This window comes from Bombina bombina, chromosome 2 (assembly GCF_027579735.1).
Source record: "Bombina bombina isolate aBomBom1 chromosome 2, aBomBom1.pri, whole genome shotgun sequence".
In the NCBI taxonomy this organism is placed as follows: domain Eukaryota; kingdom Metazoa; phylum Chordata; class Amphibia; order Anura; family Bombinatoridae; genus Bombina; species Bombina bombina.
In genome coordinates, this window is record NC_069500.1 from 1,142,856,050 (window position 1) to 1,142,879,661 (window position 23,612).

A 23,612-nucleotide genomic window follows, 5' to 3' on the forward strand; every position below is an offset into this window, starting at 1 on the left:
ACAGTTATTTTACCTAAGAATAACAAAGTCCCCCTAACAGTAAACCCCCCAAACAACCAACCCCCCAAAATAAAAAAAAACTAAGTCTTAAAAATAACTAAGTTACCCATTGCCCCTAAAGGGGCATTTGTATGAGCATTGCCCTTGAAAGGGCATTCAGCTCTTTTACTGCCCATTCCTAATCTAAAAAAAAAAAACAACCAATAAAAATCCAGGTGTTGAGAAGTCTTCATCCAGGCGGCGACATCTTCATCCATCGCGGGTGTATCTCCTATTGGCTGTTCAAATCAGCCGAAAGAATTTCAGTAGCTCTCATCCTATTGGTTGATTTGAAAATGTCAGCCAATAGGAATGCAAGGTACCCCATTTTTAAATGGGTACCTTGCATTCAAGCTTCAGTGTATGGCGGTGATCGTATGAAGAGGATCCTCCACGCTGGATGGATAGGAGATTCCCCTGCGATGGATGAAGATGTCGCCACCAGGATGAAGACTTCTCGCCGCCTGGATGAAGATAGATGTCCGAACTTCAGGAACTGTGAGTATATTTTCTTAGGTTAGTGTGAGGGGTTTTTTTTTGGGGGGGGCGGGTTTTTTATTTAGATTAGGGATGGGCAGTTAAAGAGCTGAATGCCCTTTTAAGGACAATGCATATACATATGCCCCTTTAGGGGCAATGGGTAGCTTAGGGTTTTTTTAGACTTAAGGTTTTTTTATTTTGGGGGGTTGGTTGGGTGGGAGGTTTACTGTTAGGGGGACTTTGTATTTTTACGTAAAATAGCTGTTTGAGGGCAATGCCCTACAAAAGGCACTTTAAAGGGCTATTGGTAGTTTATTGTTAGGTTAGAGGGTGTTTTTCTTTTGGGGGGCTTTTTTGTTTTTATAGGGTTATTAGATTTGGTGTAATTTTTATTATTTTGGATAATTTATTTTTTTATTTTTGTAATCTTAGAGTTTTTCTATTTTTTTCGTAATTTTAGAGTTTTTATTTTTTTTATTTTTTCGCAGTGTTAGGATTTTTTTAATTTGTAATTTAATTTTTTTTATTTTTCATTAATTTTATTTTTTTAAAATAGTAATGTTAGGTTACTTTATAGTTTAAACTTAGTTTTTTTTCATTTCACATGTAAGTTTTCATTTATTTCAAGATAGTTATATTGTAAATTTAATTTTAATTTTTTATTAATTTAAAATTAGGGGGTATTAGGTTTAGGGGTTGATAGTTTAATTTAGTGTGTTGCAATGTGGGGAATGGTAGTTTAGGGGTTAATAGGTTTAGTTTAGTAGTTGCGATGTGTGGGCCGGCAGTTTAGGGGTTAATCGGTTTATTCTAGTAGTTGTGATGTGAGGGGTCGGTGGTTTAGGGGTTAATAGGTTTATTCTAGTAGTTGCGATGTAGGGGTCGGCGGATTAGGGGTTAATAGGTTTATTCTAGTAGTTGCGATGTGGGGGCCAGCACTTTAGGGGTTAATAGATTACAAGTTTTGCGGTATGCGGTAAAACTAAATACTTACCTATAAAATAAACCCTAAGCTAGCTACAATATAACTAATAGTTACATTGTAGCTAGCTAAGGGTTTATTTTTATTTTACAGGCAAGTTTGTATTTATTTTAACTAGGTAGAATAGTTATTAAATAGTTATTAACTATTTAATAACTACCTAGTTAAAATAAAGACAAATTTACCTGTAAAATAAAACCTAACCTATGTTACACGAACACCTAACACTACACTACAATTAAATAAATTAAATTAAATTCGCTAAATCACAAAAAAACCCCCACTAAATTACAGAAAATAAAAAACAAATTACAGATCTTTAAACTAATTACACCTAATCTAATAGCCCTATCAACCCCCCCAATGGGTATATATGTGTGTATGTATATATATATATGTGTATATGTATATATGTGTATATATATATTATATATATTATGTTATATGGGTAATTTGAATCTCACATATTAAGCATATTGAGGGTAGCCTTAAATCTTGTATCAAATGTTTATAATGCAGCACACAGTATCTCAATCTCATTGCAGCATTCCACAAGTTTCTTTTTGTATAAGTTGTAACATATGGTTCTAATATAAGATCCTCTCAACAATATGATTATATGGGCATATTCTGTTATGTGCTATAACAACATTCTTATTTCCTGTGGGCCCCTTATGCAGATGTGAAGTTAACTACGTTTTTTATATATTTCCTGTGACCTCATGTATGACGTATACATCACTATAAAGCCTTTGTGTGTTCTTCAATAAATGGGAATCATGTGAAAACACTCAATTGCATGTGTGTGTGATTTCAGTGGTCACCCCAGGGCCCTGAAGAAAACGTGTGCTGCACCCTTATCAGCCAGAGCAGAGCTAAGAAACAAAAGAAGTAACCCTACAAACTGGTGTCAGACAAGTGGGATGAAACAGGGAACTCTCGGAAGGTGAGTTGAACAAAGAGTCCTTTTTATTCTGACCTTTTTTCTCTTACCACGAGACCCCTTAAGTTTCATTTTACATAGGAATAGTTGGGAAATATATATGTGAATCTTTGGTAGATTCTAATTATTGTCTTTGGTAAACTAAAAAGAGGAATAGTAGATTTCTTTGGTAGAAATCAGGTAAAATATATATATATGAATATTTGGTAGTTTCTAATTCAATCTTTGGTAGATTAAAAATAAAAAGGGAATAATAGATTTCTTTGGTAGAAATCAGATTATATAAAGTCTGGCTGAAGGGTTAAACAATGCAAGAGAAAGGAAACCCAGAATACGGTAAGCAGCCTGTAATATATAGTCAGCAAAAAAGATATCTGATAAAGTGCAAAGTGCTAAATACTGAACTACAATGTTCCTTAATGTACCACTCGTTCACTCGCTCCAGTGGAGACAATGGAGATCTCACTCACCCAATCCGATGGGGAAGGCGGGTATCGCCGTTCGCGGCTGTAGGTTCTGTCCGGACGCCTCTATGGCGAGTTTTTCTATTTTTTTCGTAATTTTAGAGTTTTTATTTTTTTATTTTTTCGCAGTGTTAGGATTTTTTTAATTTGTAATTTAATTTTTTTTATTTTTCATTAATTTTATTTTTTTAAAATAGTAATGTTAGGTTACTTTATAGTTTAAACTTAGTTTTTTTTCATTTCACATGTAAGTTTTCATTTATTTCAAGATAGTTATATTGTAAATTTAATTTTAATTTTTTATTAATTTAAAATTAGGGGGTATTAGGTTTAGGGGTTGATAGTTTAATTTAGTGTGTTGCAATGTGGGGAATGGTAGTTTAGGGGTTAATAGGTTTAGTTTAGTAGTTGCGATGTGTGGGCCGGCAGTTTAGGGGTTAATCGGTTTATTCTAGTAGTTGTGATGTGAGGGGTCGGTGGTTTAGGGGTTAATAGGTTTATTCTAGTAGTTGCGATGTAGGGGTCGGCGGATTAGGGGTTAATAGGTTTATTCTAGTAGTTGCGATGTGGGGGCCAGCACTTTAGGGGTTAATAGGTTTATTTAGTATTGGCTATGTGTGTGGGCGGCAGATTAGGGGTTAATAAGTTTAATAAAGTATTTGCGATGTAGGAGGGTGGCGGTTTAGGGGTTAATAGGTAGCTTATGGTTATTAGTGTACTTTGTAACATTTTAATTATGAGTTTTGTGAAACATTTTTGTTTCGCAAAATCCATAACTACTGGTCTCAGATCGCTGAATAGATCAGGGTGGTATAGGCTATAACGCAAGCATTTTAGCCAGAACGCACAACCTGTAATACGGCGCTATGAAAATCCTGCACTCAAACATCATTTTTTTAGTGCGGCATGGTGAGTTGCGTTACAGGCTAAAACACTTGCGGAATAGCTATACCGCCGTGACTTGTAATACGGGAGACCTGCCATTCCACGCGCAATGGCCAATTTTTCATAGGTATAGCCTTACCACACCATACCGCAAAACTTGTAATCTAGGTGAATTCTAGTAATCTAAATAGGAATATTAAACTAAACTAAACTAAAACAGTTTTTATTAATAAAATTAAAACATAATTAAAAGTGTTCATAACAAATTAACATACTAACGGCTAGATTACGAGTTTTGCGGTAAGCTGAAAAAGCAGCGTTAACAGGTCCTAACGCTGCTTTTTTACGCCTGCTGGTATTATGAGTCTTGCAGGTATAGGTGTACCGCACACTTTTTTGGCCTTACCGCAAACCGACTTACGTAAACTTCGTTAAGTCTTTTTTCTATGGGACTTCCATAGCGCCGGTATTACGAGTCTGTCCTGGGAGGCCAAAAAGTGAGCGGTACACCCCACCCCGTCAAGATTCCTAATGCATTTAAAAGTCAGTAGTTCTGAGTTTTACACCACAAAGCCGTAGCATAAAACTCATAACTAAAGTGCTAAAAAGTACACTAACACCCATAAACTACCTATTAACCCCTAAACCGAAGCCCTCCTGCATCGCAAACATTATAATAAAAAATTGAACCCCTGATCTGCCGCTCCAGACATCGCCGCCACTATAATAAACATATTAACCCCTACACCGCCGCACTCCCGCCTTGCAAACACTAGTTAAATAATATTAACCCCTAATCCACCGCCCCTAACATCGCCGCCACCTACATTATACTTATTAACCCCTAATCTTCTGCTCCGGACATCGCCGCAACCTTATATTTATTAACCCCTAATCTGCTGCCCTCAACATCACCGCCACCTACCTACATTTATTAACCCCTAATCTGCCATCCCCAACGTCGCTGCCACTATATTAAATTTATTAACCCCTAAACCTAAGTCTAACCCTAACCGTAACACCCCCTAACTTAAATATAATTTAAATAAATCTAAATAAAATTACTATCATTAACTAAATAATTCCTATTTAAAACTAAATACTTACCTATAAAATAAACCCTAAGCTAGCTACAATATAACTAATAGTTACATTGTAGCTAGCTAAGGGTTTATTTTTATTTTACAGGCAAGTTTGTATTTATTTTAACTAGGTAGAATAGTTATTAAATAGTTATTAACTATTTAATAACTACCTAGTTAAAATAAAGACAAATTTACCTGTAAAATAAAACCTAACCTATGTTACACGAACACCTAACACTACACTACAATTAAATAAATTAAATTAAATTCGCTAAATCACAAAAAAAACCCCACTAAATTACAGAAAATAAAAAACAAATTACAGATCTTTAAACTAATTACACCTAATCTAATAGCCCTATCAACCCCCCCAATGGGTATATATGTGTGTATGTATATATATATATGTGTATATGTATATATGTGTATATATATATTATATATATTATGTTATATGGGTAATTTGAATCTCACATATTAAGCATATTGAGGGTAGCCTTAAATCTTGTATCAAATGTTTATAATGCAGCACACAGTATCTCAATCTCATTGCAGCATTCCACAAGTTTCTTTTTGTATAAGTTGTAACATATGGTTCTAATATAAGATCCTCTCAACAATATGATTATATGGGCATATTCTGTTATGTGCTATAACAACATTCTTATTTCCTGTGGGCCCCTTATGCAGATGTGAAGTTAACTACGTTTTTTATATATTTCCTGTGACCTCATGTATGACGTATACATCACTATAAAGCCTTTGTGTGTTCTTCAATAAATGGGAATCATGTGAAAACACTCAATTGCATGTGTGTGTGATTTCAGTGGTCACCCCAGGGCCCTGAAGAAAACGTGTGCTGCACCCTTATCAGCCAGAGCAGAGCTAAGAAACAAAAGAAGTAACCCTACAAACTGGTGTCAGACAAGTGGGATGAAACAGGGAACTCTCGGAAGGTGAGTTGAACAAAGAGTCCTTTTTATTCTGACCTTTTTTCTCTTACCACGAGACCCCTTAAGTTTCATTTTACATAGGAATAGTTGGGAAATATATATGTGAATCTTTGGTAGATTCTAATTATTGTCTTTGGTAAACTAAAAAGAGGAATAGTAGATTTCTTTGGTAGAAATCAGGTAAAATATATATATATGAATATTTGGTAGTTTCTAATTCAATCTTTGGTAGATTAAAAATAAAAAGGGAATAATAGATTTCTTTGGTAGAAATCAGATTATATAAAGTCTGGCTGAAGGGTTAAACAATGCAAGAGAAAGGAAACCCAGAATACGGTAAGCAGCCTGTAATATATAGTCAGCAAAAAAGATATCTGATAAAGTGCAAAGTGCTAAATACTGAACTACAATGTTCCTTAATGTACCACTCGTTCACTCGCTCCAGTGGAGACAATGGAGATCTCACTCACCCAATCCGATGGGGAAGGCGGGTATCGCCGTTCGCGGCTGTAGGTTCTGTCCGGACGCCTCTATGGGGGCACGGCCCAATCCTGGCCAATGGAACACACTCTGGAACGAGGCAGAGATCCCTTGCTCCGCCTCAACTTATTCCAGACACTTGTTCCTCCGGTAAAACCAATATCCCTCCGCCAGTGACGTAGCAGAAAACAGTTCCTGTTAGCAATAGGGAACTGCTAGATGTAGGACAGCACACAATGCTCTCTTTTTTGTGAAGTAAACAAACTTATGATGCACAGCAGGAAACAGCCAAACTCCGGACAATAACAGCTTCAGTAAGAGAAAGTGGAGGCTGTTTCCTTAAAATAATTCCTTTATTAATTCAGTTTACAAACGGCAAAACACAGCAAGGATAGGACATGGTGTAGAAGGCGCAGCACAGTCTGGCTTACGCGTTTCGGATGAAATCCGTAGTCATAGCCTACTGTGCTGTGCTCCACACCTGTTTAAAACTAGTTAAAACAAGTGTGATTGGTACACACATAAAGACACGCCTTCAAGTTTTAACCAATGCCAACAATGTATAAAATTAACCCACTGGTGTCAGGACCGCACCTTATAATACATAACATTAGCTAATACAATCGTAATATACACACTGCAACAATAATGTGCAAAACCAAGATTGTAGTATACTATTATACACAAGATGTTAAATACTGTGGATTAATTAATAAATAATAATAATAAATTCTAATGCCCTAATCCTGCGCATAGAGGACTCTATTGGTAAATCCTTAATATGAAAGAGTCAAATTATCCTTCCTGTCTTATCTAATGCGCTGGTGGGCAACAGAATCCAAGTAGTATACATGGTAAGAAAATATACCACAATGAATGGATGTCGTATGACAAGTAAATGAATATATTAACAAATTAATGAACATACAATATGTAAGAGTGTCATGGGGGGAGGGACCTATCGGATATTTGGTGAAATAAAGATATCTATACAAAATGACATCATAATGACATCAGGTAAGAAACAACAAACAAACAAATGTTGCCTCCCCATGTGTGTAATATGTAATATGATACAGGTTAAGCACACCTGACCACCCGATGTGTCTTACACCATTATTTACAAGGGAGATCTGTTTGTAAATGTGATGAAAAATACCCTGCCATTCATTCCCACAGGTTCATTACATCATATCTTGAATTTAAACCTTCTGGCACCCGAGTGCCCAAGGTGAAAATCCAAAAAGCCTCGCGTCTAGCGAGCAATTGGTCCAAATTACCCCCCTAGCAGGCCTGGAAACTTTCTCAATCGCACACCATGTAAATCCTTTAAGGTTATTATCATGGTAGACTCCAAAATGTTGTACTATTGGAGTCGTGGATCTCTTAGTAGAGAAAGAGGAGAGATGTTCCCTAATCCTAGAGTTCAGGTCTCTAGAGGTGAGTCCCACATATTGAATCTGGCACAATGTGCATTCAATCATATAGACTACCGATTCCGTTTTGCAATTCATGCACGAATTGATCTTGTAGCTTTTCTTCGTTTTTACACTCATAAATTCTTTGGTCACCTTGGCAAAATCACAGGGCTTGCACTTTCTGTGACCGCATCTATACATCCCAGTATGTTTCAGCCAAGATCCTTTTTCATCTTTCTCAGTTTTTAACAAGGTTGGCGAAAGAATGGAGCCCAAAGTGGGGCTTTTTCTGTAAGCACATCTAACTCCTTTTGCTAAAAGATTAGCAAAGGAGGGAGCAAATTTGGCCCCCATGGCGGTACCACATCTTTGGAGATAGAAAACATCCTCAAATTTGAAAAAATTGTGCGACAAAAGAAAAAGAGTGACCTTCAAAATGTATTTAATGAAATCATCAGAGTAATCAGTATTGTGTTCCAGAAAAAAAGGCAATAGCCTCTATTCCTTTGGAGTGTGGGATACTAGAGTAGAGCGACACTGCGTCCACCGTAAGCCAGGTAGATTGTGGTGTCCATCTTGTTTCTTCCATAACATTAAGGATATGTTTGGTATCCCTGATGTAAGAATGGAGAGTGACAACAAGGGGTTGAAGGATCGAGTCCAACCACTCTGACAAATTACCTAGAAGGGACTCCACACCACTCACTATTGGCCATCCCTGGACATTGTCCAAGGATTTATGTGTCTTAGGTAAATGATGGAACAACGGTATTTTCGGACAATCAACTAGCAAATAGTTCATTGTTGCCTGATCCACAAAACCTTGTTCCAATCCATCATCTAAAAGATGTGCTAGTTTGGAACGAAAGTGAGTGGTGGGATCCCTTTGTAAAACTAGGTAATTGTTCTCATTGCATAATTGTCTGTGGCCTTCATCTATATATTGTTGTCGGTCCATGACCACAACCATTCCCCCTTTATCAGAATTTTTAATCACCAGACTGTTATCCTCTTTAAGAGAGGCCAAAGCACTCTTCTCAGCAAGTGACAAATTAAACTTACTTGGGGGTTGATTGGCCTTTAGTTGTAAAAGATCCTTTTCAACCCTGTTGTAGAAAGTTTCAATGACTGATCCCCTGTTTTGAATAGGGTAAAATTTGGATTTCTCCTTAAATTTGGGACCCATGTTGCGACCACCCGAGTTACCCATTGATTCAATCTGCAACTGTTGCAGTGTGACAGTGTCACAATTGTGTTCAAAATCAATTGGGTCCCTAGTGATAGTATCAACATGGGTAACTGACACATCGGTATGATCAAGTGTACTCAATCCATGAAAATGTTTCTTTAAAGTTAAATTACGTGTTAATTTGTTAACATCCATAATGGTTCTAAATACATCGAAATCTATAGTGGGGGCAAAATTTAAACCTTTATTCAAAACACTATATTGTGCAATGCTAAGCTGTTTGGAAGATAAATTAATGACGTTGCCTACAATCTTGGAATTGATTATTTGTATTTGGTCTGTGGACGGGGTTCCCTCAATTGATACTTGTCTTGATTCTTTGTATAATGCGCTTTGGGCTGTGTGTTCTGTTTGTTCTGTTTCCCTCCCCCCGCTGATGCATCCTGGTCCTGGGGAAAAACCTGATTAATGGCTAGAGTGTCAGGTCTGTTTTGAAAATGCATATTAGGTGCAAATTCTGTGTAGTTACCTTGTTTAGGTTTGACTGCTACTAAGTTGTGTTGTAAATAGCCTTGATTAGTGCTCATTGTATCTGTATATGCTATTTGGGGAATATGTATGATATTAGGAGGGGCAGTATCCTCATGGGCTGACCCTGGCCGGGTTTGTTCACTGATAATCTCACCCTCACTTGATCCCTCTGAATCACTACCAGAGAAGGTCACATTCTTTTTATTATTATTACTTTTGCCATCATTGCCACGATTTCTACTACGATTTCTATTGCCCCTCCTCCTACGGCCAAACCTAGGTTGATTTGCCCTAAAATTCCCCCTAGCACTTTTATTCAATATATACACAGAATTGCTAGAATAGTCATATTTGTCCCTAATGTATTTAGTATGTTTCGTTTCCATGATCCCAGACCTCCCCTTAGCAACCAATTCTCTCAAAGTTTTATCAAATCTAGCAAAATCATTGTGACTGCTTCTCCTATTCAGTTCTATCTGTAATTCATTAATATCTGCTCTTATGCTATCCAACAACTTATTTTTATACTGTATTAGCAATTTCATAAGCCTCATAGAGCATTCAGATAGTACACTGTTCCAAGCATCTATAAAGTCTTTGTCTTGTGCATCCACGTCAAAGGTCAGAAACTTGTATAGCCTTAGTCCCCTCGGTATCATACTTAGACTCAAATACTTTTCTAGTGTCCAAATAGCCCACTGGGTTTTAGACTCTTTTAATAACAATGTCTCCATTTGTTCAAACAAGGTGCTCAGTGCTAATACTCCTTTATCTTCGGAGAAAATCAATTCACAATCTGTAGGCAAAGTCGTACGTGCAGTTACAGGCATCAGTGAGTAAAAGGCCTGCTGTGTTTCCTCCATGACTGTGCAAAAGTCTTAGTTAGAGGGCTGAACCAATACCATAAAACTGGGTGTAGGTATGTCCGGTAATACCAAAATAAGACAATGCAAGAGAAAGGAAACCCAGAATACGGTAAGCAGCCTGTAATATATAGTCAGCAAAAAAGATATCTGATAAAATGCAAAGTGCTAAATACTGAACTACAATGTTCCTTAATGTACCACTCGTTCACTCGCTCCAGTGGAGACAATGGAGATCTCACTCACCCAATCCGATGGGGAAGGCGGGTATCGCCGTTCGCGGCTGTAGGTTCTGTCCGGACGCCTCTATGGGGGCACGGCCCAATCCTGGCCAATGGAACACACTCTGGAACGAGGCAGAGATCCCTTGCTCCGCCTCAACTTATTCCAGACACTTGTTCCTCCGGTAAAACCAATATCCCTCCGCCAGTGACGTAGCAGAAAACAGTTCCTGTTAGCAATAGGGAACTGCTAGATGTAGGACAGCACACAATGCTCTCTTTTTGTGAAGTAAACAAACTTATGATGCACAGCAGGAAACAGCCAAACTCCGGACAATAACAGCTTCAGTAAGAGAAAGTGGAGGCTGTTTCCTTAAAATAATTCCTTTATTAATTCAGTTTAAAAACGGCAAAACACAGCAAGGATAGGACATGGTGTAGAAGGCGCAGCACAGTCTGGCTTACGCGTTTCGGATGAAATCCGTAGTCATAGCCTACTGTGCTGTGCTCCACACCTGTTTAAAACTAGTTAAAACAAGTGTGATTGGTACACACATAAAGACACGCCTTCAAGTTTTAACCAATGCCAACAATGTATAAAATTAACCCACTGGTGTCAGGACCGCACCTTATAATACATAACATTAGCTAATACAATCGTAATATACACACTGCAACAATAATGTGCAAAACCAATATTGTAGTATACTATTATACACAAGATGTTAAATACTGTGGATTAATTAATAAATAATAATAATAATAATAATAATAAATTCTAATGCCCTAATCCTGCGCATAGAGGACTCTATTGGTAAATCCTTAATATGAAAGAGTCAAATTATCCTTCCTGTCTTATCTAATGCGCTGGTGGGCAACAGAATCCAAGTAGTATACATGGTAAGAAAATATACCACAATGAATGGATGTCGTATGACAAGTAAATGAATATATTAACAAATTAATGAACATACAATATGTAAGAGTGTCATGGGGGGAGGGATCTATCGGATATTTGGTGAAATAAAGATATCTATACAAAATGACATCATAATGACATCAGGTAAGAAACAACAAACAAACAAATGGTGCCTCCCCATGTGTGTAATATGTAATATGATACAGGTTAAGCACACCTGACCACCCGATGTGTCTTACACCATTATTTACAAGGGAGATCTGTTTGTAAATGTGATGGAAAATACCCTGCCATTCATTCCCACAGGTTCATTACATCATATCTTGAATTTAAACCTTCTGGCACCCGAGTGCCCAAGGTGAAAATCCAAAAAGCCTCGCGTCATACGACATCCATTCATTGTGGTATATTTTCTTACCATGTATACTACTTGGATTCTGTTGCCCACCAGCACATTAGATAAGACAGGAAGGATAATTTGACTCTTTCATATTAAGGATTTACCAATAGAGTCCTCTATGCGCAGGATTAGGGCATTAGAATTTATTATTATTATTATTATTTATTAATTAATCCACAGTATTTAACATCTTGTGTATAATAGTATACTACAATCTTGGTTTTGCACATTATTGTTGCAGTGTGTATATTACGATTGTATTAGCTAATGTTATGTATTATAAGGTGCGGTCCTGACACCAGTGGGTTAATTTTATACATTGTTGGCATTGGTTAAAACTTGAAGGCGTGTCTTTATGTGTGTACCAATCACACTTGTTTTAACTAGTTATAAACAGGTGTGGAGCACAGCACAGTAGGCTATGACTACGGATTTCATCCGAAACGCGTAAGCCAGACTGTGCTGCGCCTTCTACACCATGTCCTATCCTTGCTGTGTTTTGCCGTTTGTAAACTGAATTAATAAAGGAATTATTTTAAGGAAACAGCCTCCACTTTCTCTTACTGAAGCTGTTATTGTCCGGAGTTTGGCTGTTTCCTGCTGTGCATCATAAGTTTGTTTACTTCACAAAAAAGAGAGCATTGTGTGCTGTCCTACATCTAGCAGTTCCCTATTGCTAACAGGAACTGTTTTCTGCTACGTCACTGGCGGAGGGATATTGGTTTTACCGGAGGAACAAGTGTCTGGAATAAGTTGAGGCGGAGCAAGGGATCTCTGCCTCGTTCCAGAGTGTGTTCCATTGGCCAGGATTGGGCCGTGCCCCCATAGAGGCGTCCGGACAGAACCTACAGCCGCGAACGGCGATACCCGCCTTCCCCATCGGATTGGGTGAGTGAGATCTCCATTGTCTCCACTGGAGCGAGTGAACGAGTGGTACATTAAGGAACATTGTAGTTCAGTATTTAGCACTTTGCACTTTATCAGATATCTTTTTTGCTGACTATATATTACAGGCTGCTTACCGTATTCTGGGTTTCCTTTCTCTTGCATTGTCTTATTTTGGTATTACCAGACATACCTACACCCAGTTTTATGGTATTGGTTCAGCCCTCTAACTAAGACTTTTGCACAGTCATGGAGGAAACACAGCAGGCCTTTTACTCACTGATGCCTGTAACTGCACGTACGACTTTGCCTACAGATTGTGAATTGATTTTCTCCGAAGATAAAGGAGTATTAGCACTGAGCACCTTGTTTGAACAAATGGAGACATTGTTATTAAAAGAGTCTAAAACCCAGTGGGATATTTGGACACTAGAAAAGTATTTGAGTCTAAGTATGATACCGAGGGGACTAAGGCTATACAAGTTTCCGACCTTTGACGTGGATGCACAAGACAAAGACTTTATAGATGCTTGGAACAGTGTACTATCTGAATGCTCTATGAGGCTTATGAAATTGCTAATACAGTATAAAAATAAGTTGTTGGATAGCATAAGAGCAGATATTAATGAATTACAGATAGAACTGAATAGGAGAAGCAGTCACAATGATTTTGCTAGATTTGATAAAACTTTGAGAGAATTGGTTGCTAAGGGGAGGTCTGGGATCATGGAAACGAAACATACTAAATACATTAGGGACAAATATGACTATTCTAGCAATTCTGTGTATATATTGAATAAAAGTGCTAGGGGGAATTTTAGGGCAAATCAACCTAGGTTTGGCCGTAGGAGGAGGGGCAATAGAAATCGTAGTAGAAATCGTGGCAATGATGGCAAAAGTAATAATAATAAAAAGAATGTGACCTTCTCTGGTAGTGATTCAGAGGGATCAAGTGAGGGTGAGATTATCAGTGAACAAACCCGGCCAGGGTCAGCCCATGAGGATACTGCCCCTCCTAATATCATACATATTCCCCAAATAGCATATACAGATACAATGAGCACTAATCAAGGCTATTTACAACACAACTTAGTAGCAGTCAAACCTAAACAAGGTAACTACACAGAATTTGCACCTAATATGCATTTTCAAAACAGACCTGACACTCTAGCCATTAATCAGGTTTTTCCCCAGGACCAGGATGCATCAGCGGGGGGAGGGAAACAGAACAAACAGAACACACAGCCCAAAGCGCATTATACAAAGAATCAAGACAAGTATCAATTGAGGGAACCCCGTCCACAGACCAAATACAAATAATCAATTCCAAGATTGTAGGCAACGTCATTAATTTATCTTCCAAACAGCTTAGCATTGCACAATATAGTGTTTTGAATAAAGGTTTAAATTTTGCCCCCACTATAGATTTCGATGTATTTAGAACCATTATGGATGTTAACAAATTAACACGTAATTTAACTTTAAAGAAACATTTTCATGGATTGAGTACACTTGATCATACCGATGTGTCAGTTACCCATGTTGATACTATCACTAGGGACCCAATTGATTTTGAACACAATTGTGACACTGTCACACTGCAACAGTTGCAGATTGAATCAATGGGTAACTCGGGTGGTCGCAACATGGGTCCCAAATTTAAGGAGAAATCCAAATTTTACCCTATTCAAAACAGGGGATCAGTCATTGAAACTTTCTACAACAGGGTTGAAAAGGATCTTTTACAACTAAAGGCCAATCAACCCCCAAGTAAGTTTAATTTGTCACTTGCTGAGAAGAGTGCTTTGGCCTCTCTTAAAGAGGATAACAGTCTGGTGATTAAAAATTCTGATAAAGGGGGAATGGTTGTGGTCATGGACCGACAACAATATATAGATGAAGGCCACAGACAATTATGCAATGAGAACAATTACCTAGTTTTACAAAGGGATCCCACCACTCACTTTCGTTCCAAACTAGCACATCTTTTAGATGATGGATTGGAACAAGGTTTTGTGGACCAGGCAACAATGAACTATTTGCTAGTTGATTGTCCGAAAATACCGTTGTTCCATCATTTACCTAAGACACATAAATCCTTGGACAATGTCCAGGGACGGCCAATAGTGAGTGGTGTGGAGTCCCTTCTAGGTAATTTGTCAGAGTGGTTGGACTCGATCCTTCAACCCCTTGTTGTCACTCTCCATTCTTACATCAGGGATACCAAACATATCCTTAATGTTATGGAAGAAACAAGATGGACACCACAATCTACCTGGCTTACGGTGGACGCAGTGTCGCTCTACTCTAGTATCCCACACTCCAAAGGGATAGAGGCTATTGCCTTTTTTCTGGAACACAATACTGATTACTCTGATGATTTCATTAAATACATTTTGAAGGTCACTCTTTTTCTTTTGTCGCACAATTTTTTCAAATTTGAGGATGTTTTCTATCTCCAAAGATGTGGTACCGCCATGGGGGCCAAATTTGCTCCCTCCTTTGCTAATCTTTTTCTAGGCTGGTGGGAGTTTTACCACATCTTTGGAGATAGAAACCCCTACAGGAAATGTATCTCCTTTTACAGGAGATACATAGATGATCTTCTTTTCATCTGGTCAGGTAATTAATCTGACATTCAGGGATTCATTGACTATCTGAATCAAAATGACATTGGACTTAGCTTCACTTTTGAAGCGAGTCAGAGTTCAATCAATTATTTGGACATCACCTTGGAGGGTTGTTCCAATGGCAAAATACTTTCCAGGATTTTCAGAAAATCCATTTCAGGTAATTCCTTACTCTTAGGAACAAGCTGTCATCCAAGACATGTTCCCTTTGCTATTGCAAAAGGTGAATATACACGAATCAAAAGGAATTGTACCTCCAATGAGGATTTTTATAAGGAGGCAGAAAAATTGGAGATGAGATTAAAGGAAAGAAAGTACCCCAAAAAAGTGATCAAAAGGGCAAAAGAATCTGTACAAATAATACCAAGAGAGAGTTTATTAAAAACAAAAAATAAGCACAGTACAACCAAACAGGGAATTACTTTTGTCACTACACATAGTACCCAATATCCACAGGTATGTGAGATAATTAGGAAACATTTTCCAATATTGAAGGCTGAGGACAAATTGGTTGATACAGTCCGACAAGGACTTAGATGTGCTTACAGAAAAAGCCCCACTTTGGGCTCCATTCTTTTGCCAACCTTGTTAAAAACTGAGAAAGATGAAAAAGGATCTTGGCTGAAACATACTGGGATGTATAGATGCGGTCACAGAAAGTGTAAGCCCTGTGATTTTGCCAAGGTGACCAAAGAATTTATGAGTGTAAAAACGAAGAAAAGCTACAAGATCAATTTGTGCATGAATTGCAAAACGGAATCGGTAGTCTATATGATTGAATGCACATTGTGCCAGATTCAATATGTGGGACTCACCTCTAGAGACCTGAACTCTAGGATTAGGGAACATCTCTCCTCTTTCTCTACTAAGAGATCCACGACTCCAATAGTACAACATTTTGGAGTCTACCATGATAATAACCTTAAAGGATTTACATGGTGTGCGATTGAGAAAGTTTCCAGGCCTGCTAGGGGGGGTAATTTGGACCAATTGCTCGCTAGACGCGAGGCTTTTTGGATTTTCACCTTGGGCACTCGGGTGCCAGAAGGTTTAAATTCAAGATATGATGTAATGAACCTGTGGGAATGAATGGCAGGGTATTTTTCATCACATTTACAAACAGATCTCCCTTGTAAATAATGGTGTAAGACACATCGGGTGGTCAGGTGTGCTTAACCTGTATCATATTACATATTACACACATGGGGAGGCACCATTTGTTTGTTTGTTGTTTCTTACCTGATGTCATTATGATGTCATTTTGTAGAGATATCTTTATTTCACCAAATATCCGATAGGTCCCTCCCCCCATGACACTCTTACATATTGTATGTTCATTAATTTGTTAATATATTCATTTACTTGTCATACGACATCCATTCATTGTGGTATATTTTCTTACCATGTATACTACTTGGATTCTGTTGCCCACCAGCGCATTAGATAAGACAGGAAGGATAATTTGACTCTTTCATATTAAGGATTTACCAATAGAGTCCTCTATGCGCAGGATTAGGGCATTAGAATTTATTATTATTATTATTATTTATTAATTAATCCACAGTATTTAACATCTTGTGTATAATAGTATACTACAATATTGGTTTTGCACATTATTGTTGCAGTGTGTATATTACGATTGTATTAGCTAATGTTATGTATTATAAGGTGCGGTCCTGACACCAGTGGGTTAATTTTATTCATTGTTGGCATTGGTTAAAACTTGAAGGCATGTCTTTATGTGTGTACCAATCACACTTGTTTTAACTAGTTTTAAACAGGTGTGGAGCACAGCACAGTAGGCTATGACTACGGATTTCATCCGAAACGCGTAAGCCAGACTGTGCTGCGCCTTCTACACCATGTCCTATCCTTGCTGTGTTTTGCCGTTTTTAAACTGAATTAATAAAGGAATTATTTTAAGGAAACAGCCTCCACTTTCTCTTACTGAAGCTGAAGGGTTAAACCACACATTTTCTTGCTGCTTGCTTTTGAACTATGCTGTATGGCTAACATTGCTTTAAAGTTATAAGATAAATACTGCATTGTTTATATGAATTATTATGCTGCTTGCTTTTTAAATATGCTGTATGGCAAAATACTGTTTATTGTATAAAGTGTTAAGGAAGTAAAATACTGCTTATTGTATAAAGTATTAAGAAAGTAAACTGTTGCTAATATGTATTGCTGTTTCTGAATGTTAGTAAAACGCTACATTTTTTCTGGTGAAGGGTGACCTTTGACCTAGAGATAATTAAAGCCAGAAACTAGCATAGTGATATTTTTTTTCTCTCTCTCTTGTTGTAAACTTAAGCATTAAGCACAATAACTGGTAACGGAGTACAACCATTCTAGTTAATGTGGTTTTTGCAAAAAGATTCAAGAATTAATTGCTCTTAAAGGTAAAGGTATTGTATTTTTGTATTTTTATTATTTTTTATTATTTTTTTATTTTTTTGTATTGTATTATATTTTGTTGTAAAAGTTTTAAATGATAAGTTAGGAGTTGAGAATGGGCAAATCCCAGTCTAAACAATTTCCATCACCTATGCCAGGAGAAACATGTAAAGATTATGTGGGAAGGGTGTCACCCGATGGGTTTATGTATATTATTCCTTGGGTTCAGAATATGGCAGATTGGACAGAAGCTATGAGAAGCTCTGATCCATTCCACAGAGAGGGGGATAATGATAAATTTCATATGAATATGGTAAAAGGGTTGTGTCTAGGTGATGAAGAGGCATTTCCATGGTATAAAGGTTGAACCAGTAACACCTTCCTACCCCCCTACAATAACCCCACAATATAAAAGAGGGAATGAAGAAGTAGAGGAGGAGGAGGCAGATGTACCAGAAGCTAGTATGCCATTTCTTACTGTGGGAGACCAATTAATTATTAAAACTTTGTCCCCGGGTGAATTAAGGGAAATTACCAAGGGAGCCCCAAACCCCCGTCAACATCCATCAGCTTGTATTATGTATTTAAAAAGAATGTTACAAGGACAAAACATGACACAGACAGACATAAGAATTATCATTGATGCACTTCTAGACTATGACCCTGAATCAGGTTGGGAGTGGGGTAATGTAAAGAGTATTAGTAAATTGAGTCGTGATCCAACAATTAACTATGCCCTAAACACACGTGAGGGACTTGATGAAATGTGGACAGAATTAAGTATAGAAATGCATAGAATATGGAAGGATAAACAAAGTATGTCAATTGCACTAGCGTGCAAACAGAATACAAAGGAAACAGTAGTAGAATTTGTTAAGCGTTTTTATAAATGCTGGAAGGAAGAGGCTGGAATGGAATCAGGAGATGCAATGGGCTCTCTGAAGGTCCAGACTTGCATTAGTAATATGCAACCTCAGCTTTCCTTGTTGGTGAAGCAACTTGTCTCTGATTGGCCGGAGTTGACTCCAGCAGAATTCTTGAAAAGAATTCATGAAAAAGAAGGGGCAGGTTGTTTTGACATCAGGAAATTAGAGGGAAAAAACGCTGTTTTTTATCAAAAGCAGAGTTTACAACATTGTGATCCATTCCAGGCCAGGGAAAGGGATAATACAGGGAGTAATAGAATGTATGTGAGAGGTAGAGGGAGAGCTAGAGGAAGAGCTAGAGGGAATTATACTTCAAACAGAACACATTGTTTTAACTGTGGGGAACAGGGACATTGGAAAAATGAATGCCCAAAACCCCCTAATAATTCTGGCCCCCCTTACAATCCCCGACAGTATAACAGACAGCCTTACATAGCCCCTGCACCCATGGAGGCACCCAAACACAACATACAATGGCCATAGGGGTGCTAAAAGGTAGCACTCCAATTTTTCCAGTGGTGTCAACAAGTTATCATGAGCAGCCATACTTAGTCCTAGAAGTGGAGGGAGAACCCCTACCATTTCTAGTAGACACAGGAGCTACATGCTCTGCCTTATGCTCAGATATGTATGATGGCCTTACTGGAAAATCTGAACCTTCTTTAGGGATTAATGGAGAGCTGACTCAGACTCGCATCACACCGCCACTTGAAGTTAGGGTACCCTGTGTACTGGCCAACAACTTTTGCACCCATTTCGTATTATAACTGGGTGTCCCCTTAACCTTTTGGGTCGTGATCTTATGGGTCCCCTTGGAGTGAAAGTAGCTGTCACTAGACAGGGTGGGTAAGACTTGAGTCTAGGGTCCAATAACCTTTGTTTTTATAATGACATATTGACAGATGTCCCATCCTCTGTATGTGCATCTTCAAAACTTGACGTTGGTTTAGTTCAGTGTACCCCATATAAAGCCAGATTAAAACCTAATACTACTCCAGTGTTTATTAAACAATATCCATTGTCTAGAGAAAAGAAAGAAGGGATAAGACCTATGATAGAGGAATTCCTTAAACAAGGAATCCTCCGTCCAGTAGTTTCTCCCTATAATACCCCCATAAATCCGATCCCAAAGAAAGACAATGAATATAGGTTAGTACAAGACCTAAGGGCAATTAATGAAATAGTAATCCCAATTGCCCCAATAGTCCCAGATGTTACAACCTTACTCACAGCCATTCCACATGATGCCTGTATATTTACAGTCATTGATTTAGCTAACGCATTCTTTTCAGTCCGATTGGACCCTGAGACACAGCTACTTATGGCTTTTTATTATGATGGGCGTCAGCTTACCTGGACACGCCTCCCTCAAGGCTATGTGGCCTCACCTGCGGTCTACTCGCTAGTGCTCCAACGTACCTTGCGGTCATGGACTCCCAGCCAAGGTTCCCTCCTCCTTCAGTACGTCAATGACCTACTGTTGTGTAGTCCTAACCAGGAGGCAAATACAGTAGATACAATAAGTCTGTTAAAACACCTTGCTGCTGAAGGTCATAAAATAGCAAAACAAAAGCTACAAGTAGGAGTGACAAAAGTGGATTACCTTGGTTTTGTGCTTTCCCAAGGCCACCGGTCCATTAGTCCCAAACAAATCCAAGCGATTCGACAGATCCCAAAGCCAGTTACTAGAAAGGACATGCTCACCTTTCTAGGTATGATTAATTATTGCAGACAATGGATTCCTGAGTGCTCCCATCATGATTCCATTCTAAGGCAAGCCACAAAAGGGGATAGCCCTGAACATATACAATGGACCACAGATATGACTAAATCCTACATAGCTTTGAAGACTAGCATTATTAGTGCCCCTGCTTTAGGACTACCTGATTATTGTAAACCATTTCACTTGTATGCGAGGGACAATTGTAAAACCATGGCTGCTGTCTGTGCCCAAGAGCATGGTGGAGGCAATATGCATCCCGTAGCTTTCTTTTCCAAAGTAGTTCCAATACCGGTACAAGGGATGCCGGCGTGTCTCTGAGCATTGGCGGCTTGCACCATGGCTGTAGAGATGGTTGAAACAATCAAATTAGGCCATCCAATAGTACTACACACTAGTCACCAAGTTTTACATCTTGTAAAAAATGTCACTACCCAACACATGACTTCTCAAAGACTTTCTGGTTATGAATGTATATTACTGAATAATACAAATCTGACTATTAAATATAGTAGTGTATCCTCAGGGCCAACTCAAATACTTCGTGCCTTACTTACAGGATCACCAGACTTTCCAACAGACCATGACTGTATAGAGGTAATACACCACATTACCACACCAAGACCTGACTTGATGGATAAACCTTTTGACCATGCTGATAATGTGTTTGTTGATGGTTCTTGTTCCCGACCTAGTGACGGTATTTATAAGACAGGCTATGCCGTTGTGCAACTACCAGACATTGTTCTAGATGCAGGCCCCATTCCTTATCCTTCTGCACAAGCTGCAGAATTAATAGCACTTACAAAAGCATGTAAATTGTTTGAAAATAAATCTGTTAACATTTACACTGACTCTCGCTATGCTTTTGGGGTTGTGCATGATTTTGGTATGATATGGAAACAACGTGGTTTTGTTTCAGCAGATGGCAAGACCATCTCTCATACAAACCTGATTAATGACCTTTTAGAGGCCATACAACTCCCAAAGGACATAGCGATCATACATTGCCGTGCACATACATACAAGTCTGACCCTATTTCTTTGGGTAATGCGCTTGCAGATAAAATTGCTAAAGAGGCTGCTTATGTTTCTCATACACCTTGAGCCACCATCCGTATGTATGCTGTTTAAGCCCCACCTTCATGTCCTACAGACCATATGCTTCTTGAACTCCAGGGACATGCCACTCCTAGTGACATGTCTTTCTGGACTACTAATGGGTTAATTTTAGATGAGAATGGTTTGTTTTCTAAAGAGGGGAAGGTGGACATACCGGAAAGCAGTGCACCACTCTTTATAGAACAAGCCCATGGTGTTGGACACCTAGGTATAAAACCAACAACTAACTTGTTGAAGCAATCTTTCTACATTAGAGGTATAGGTGATCATTGCAAGGCATATATTAATAGATGTGTATATTGCTTACAGACCAATGCAACCATTCCCAATAAAGCCCAGCATGACCACTTACCCCCACCTACAGCCCCATTCACACATCTACAAATTGATTTTACACATATTCCAAACACTGGCACTAAACAATTATATCTGCTTGTAATAGTTGACCAATTTTCTAAGTGGCCAGAAGCTTTTGTTACCCAGAGGGAAGATGCAAAAACAGTCGCTAAAATTTTAGCCACTGAAATAATTTCCAGATTTGGTTGTCCGCTTCAGATTAATTCTGATAACGGTCCAGCATACATTAGTAAAATCACACATGAGTTAGTAGAATGGTTACAGATTAATTGGAACTTTCACATTCCCTACCATCCTCAAAGCTCAGGGATTGTAGAAAGAATGAATCGCAATATCAAGGAAAAACTTTTAAAGGCAACAGCAGGTACATGGGTTAAATGGCAAAACTATTTACCTGCGATTTTAGCAGAAATCAGAATGACCCCAAATAGGACAACCAGGTTGTCTCCATTTGAGGTCCTAATGGGTAGACCATTCCCGACTCCATGGGTAAAAGGCCCACTTATCATTAAAAATGGTGATTTAGATTGTATTAAGGAACAATATGTAAAACAATTGATTGATAAATTGAATGGCATCTATGGTGATGTGTCTTCCCGTTTACCTCTTCCCTCACAGGAACCAACCCATCCTTTCAAGCCTGGAGATCTGGTCTGCATTTGCCAGCTGAATAAAGCAAAGAAAGGAGGTTTCCCGTTCAGCAAGCCAGTCACTGTGATCGCTGTAACCAGGACTGCCGTACTGACTGACGACAAGGACATCTGGATACACGCTTCACGAGTGAAACTCTGTCCAAAGAGAGGAGAAGCGGGTAACAAGCTATCGGTCACCCCTCACAAAGGAGAAGTGGGTGATAAGGTACAGATCACTCCTCACAAAGACCAGGATGACGATCTCAATCATGGATCCAAGACATTCCTGCAAGATCTTCCTTTTCCTAATGGGGATATTGATCTTTGTGTATATCCCAATAGTATTAATAACGGCATGTTATTACTCACCTGAAGATGCTGAACACTTTACACCTATTTGTTTACTATTATTAACATTGTTTAACTGTTACATGTCTTGAACTTTACGAAAGAAAATATCAGGTATGATACAAGATGCAGAAAAAGTTCAACTGCAAAATTTAATTAGAGGTAGACCCAAATAGTTTATATTGTAGGAACATTACAGGTTATGTGATCACGATGTGATCAAAGAGGGGAATGATGGGTATATATGTGTGTATGTATATATATGTGTATATGTATATATATATATATATATATGTGTATATATATATTATATATATTATGTTATATGGGTAATTTGAATCTCACATATTAAGCATATTGAGGGTAGCCTTAAATCTTGTATCAAATGTTTATAATGCAGCACACAGTATCTCAATCTCATTGCAGCATTCCACAAGTTTCTTTTTGTATAAGTTGTAACATATGGTTCTAATATAAGATCCTCTCAACAATATGATTATATGGGCATATTCTGTTATGTGCTATAACAACATTCTTATTTCCTGTGGGCCCCTTATGCAGATGTGAAGTCAACTACGTTTTTTATATATTTCCTGTGACCTCATGTATGACGTATACATCACTATAAAGCCTTTGTGTGTTCTTCAATAAATGGGAATCTTGTGAAAACACTCAGTTGCATGTGTGTGTGATTTCAGTGGTCACCCCAGGGCCCTGAAGAAAACGTGTGCTGCACCCTTATC

General features: G+C 38.2%; 1 protein-coding gene across 1 annotated transcript in view; it reads right to left on the reverse strand.

The window, feature by feature from the left end:
* Nucleotides 1-23,612, reverse strand: part of LOC128647449 (probable ATP-dependent RNA helicase DDX60) — a 1,088,706-nt gene that overhangs the window by 924,627 nt on the left and 140,467 nt on the right. Inside the window, exon 7 of the mRNA XM_053700235.1 lies at nucleotides 8,538-9,074. Within this exon, the coding sequence (XP_053556210.1) occupies nucleotides 8,538-9,074 (537 nt within the window). The remainder of the gene's footprint in view (nucleotides 1-8,537; nucleotides 9,075-23,612) is intronic.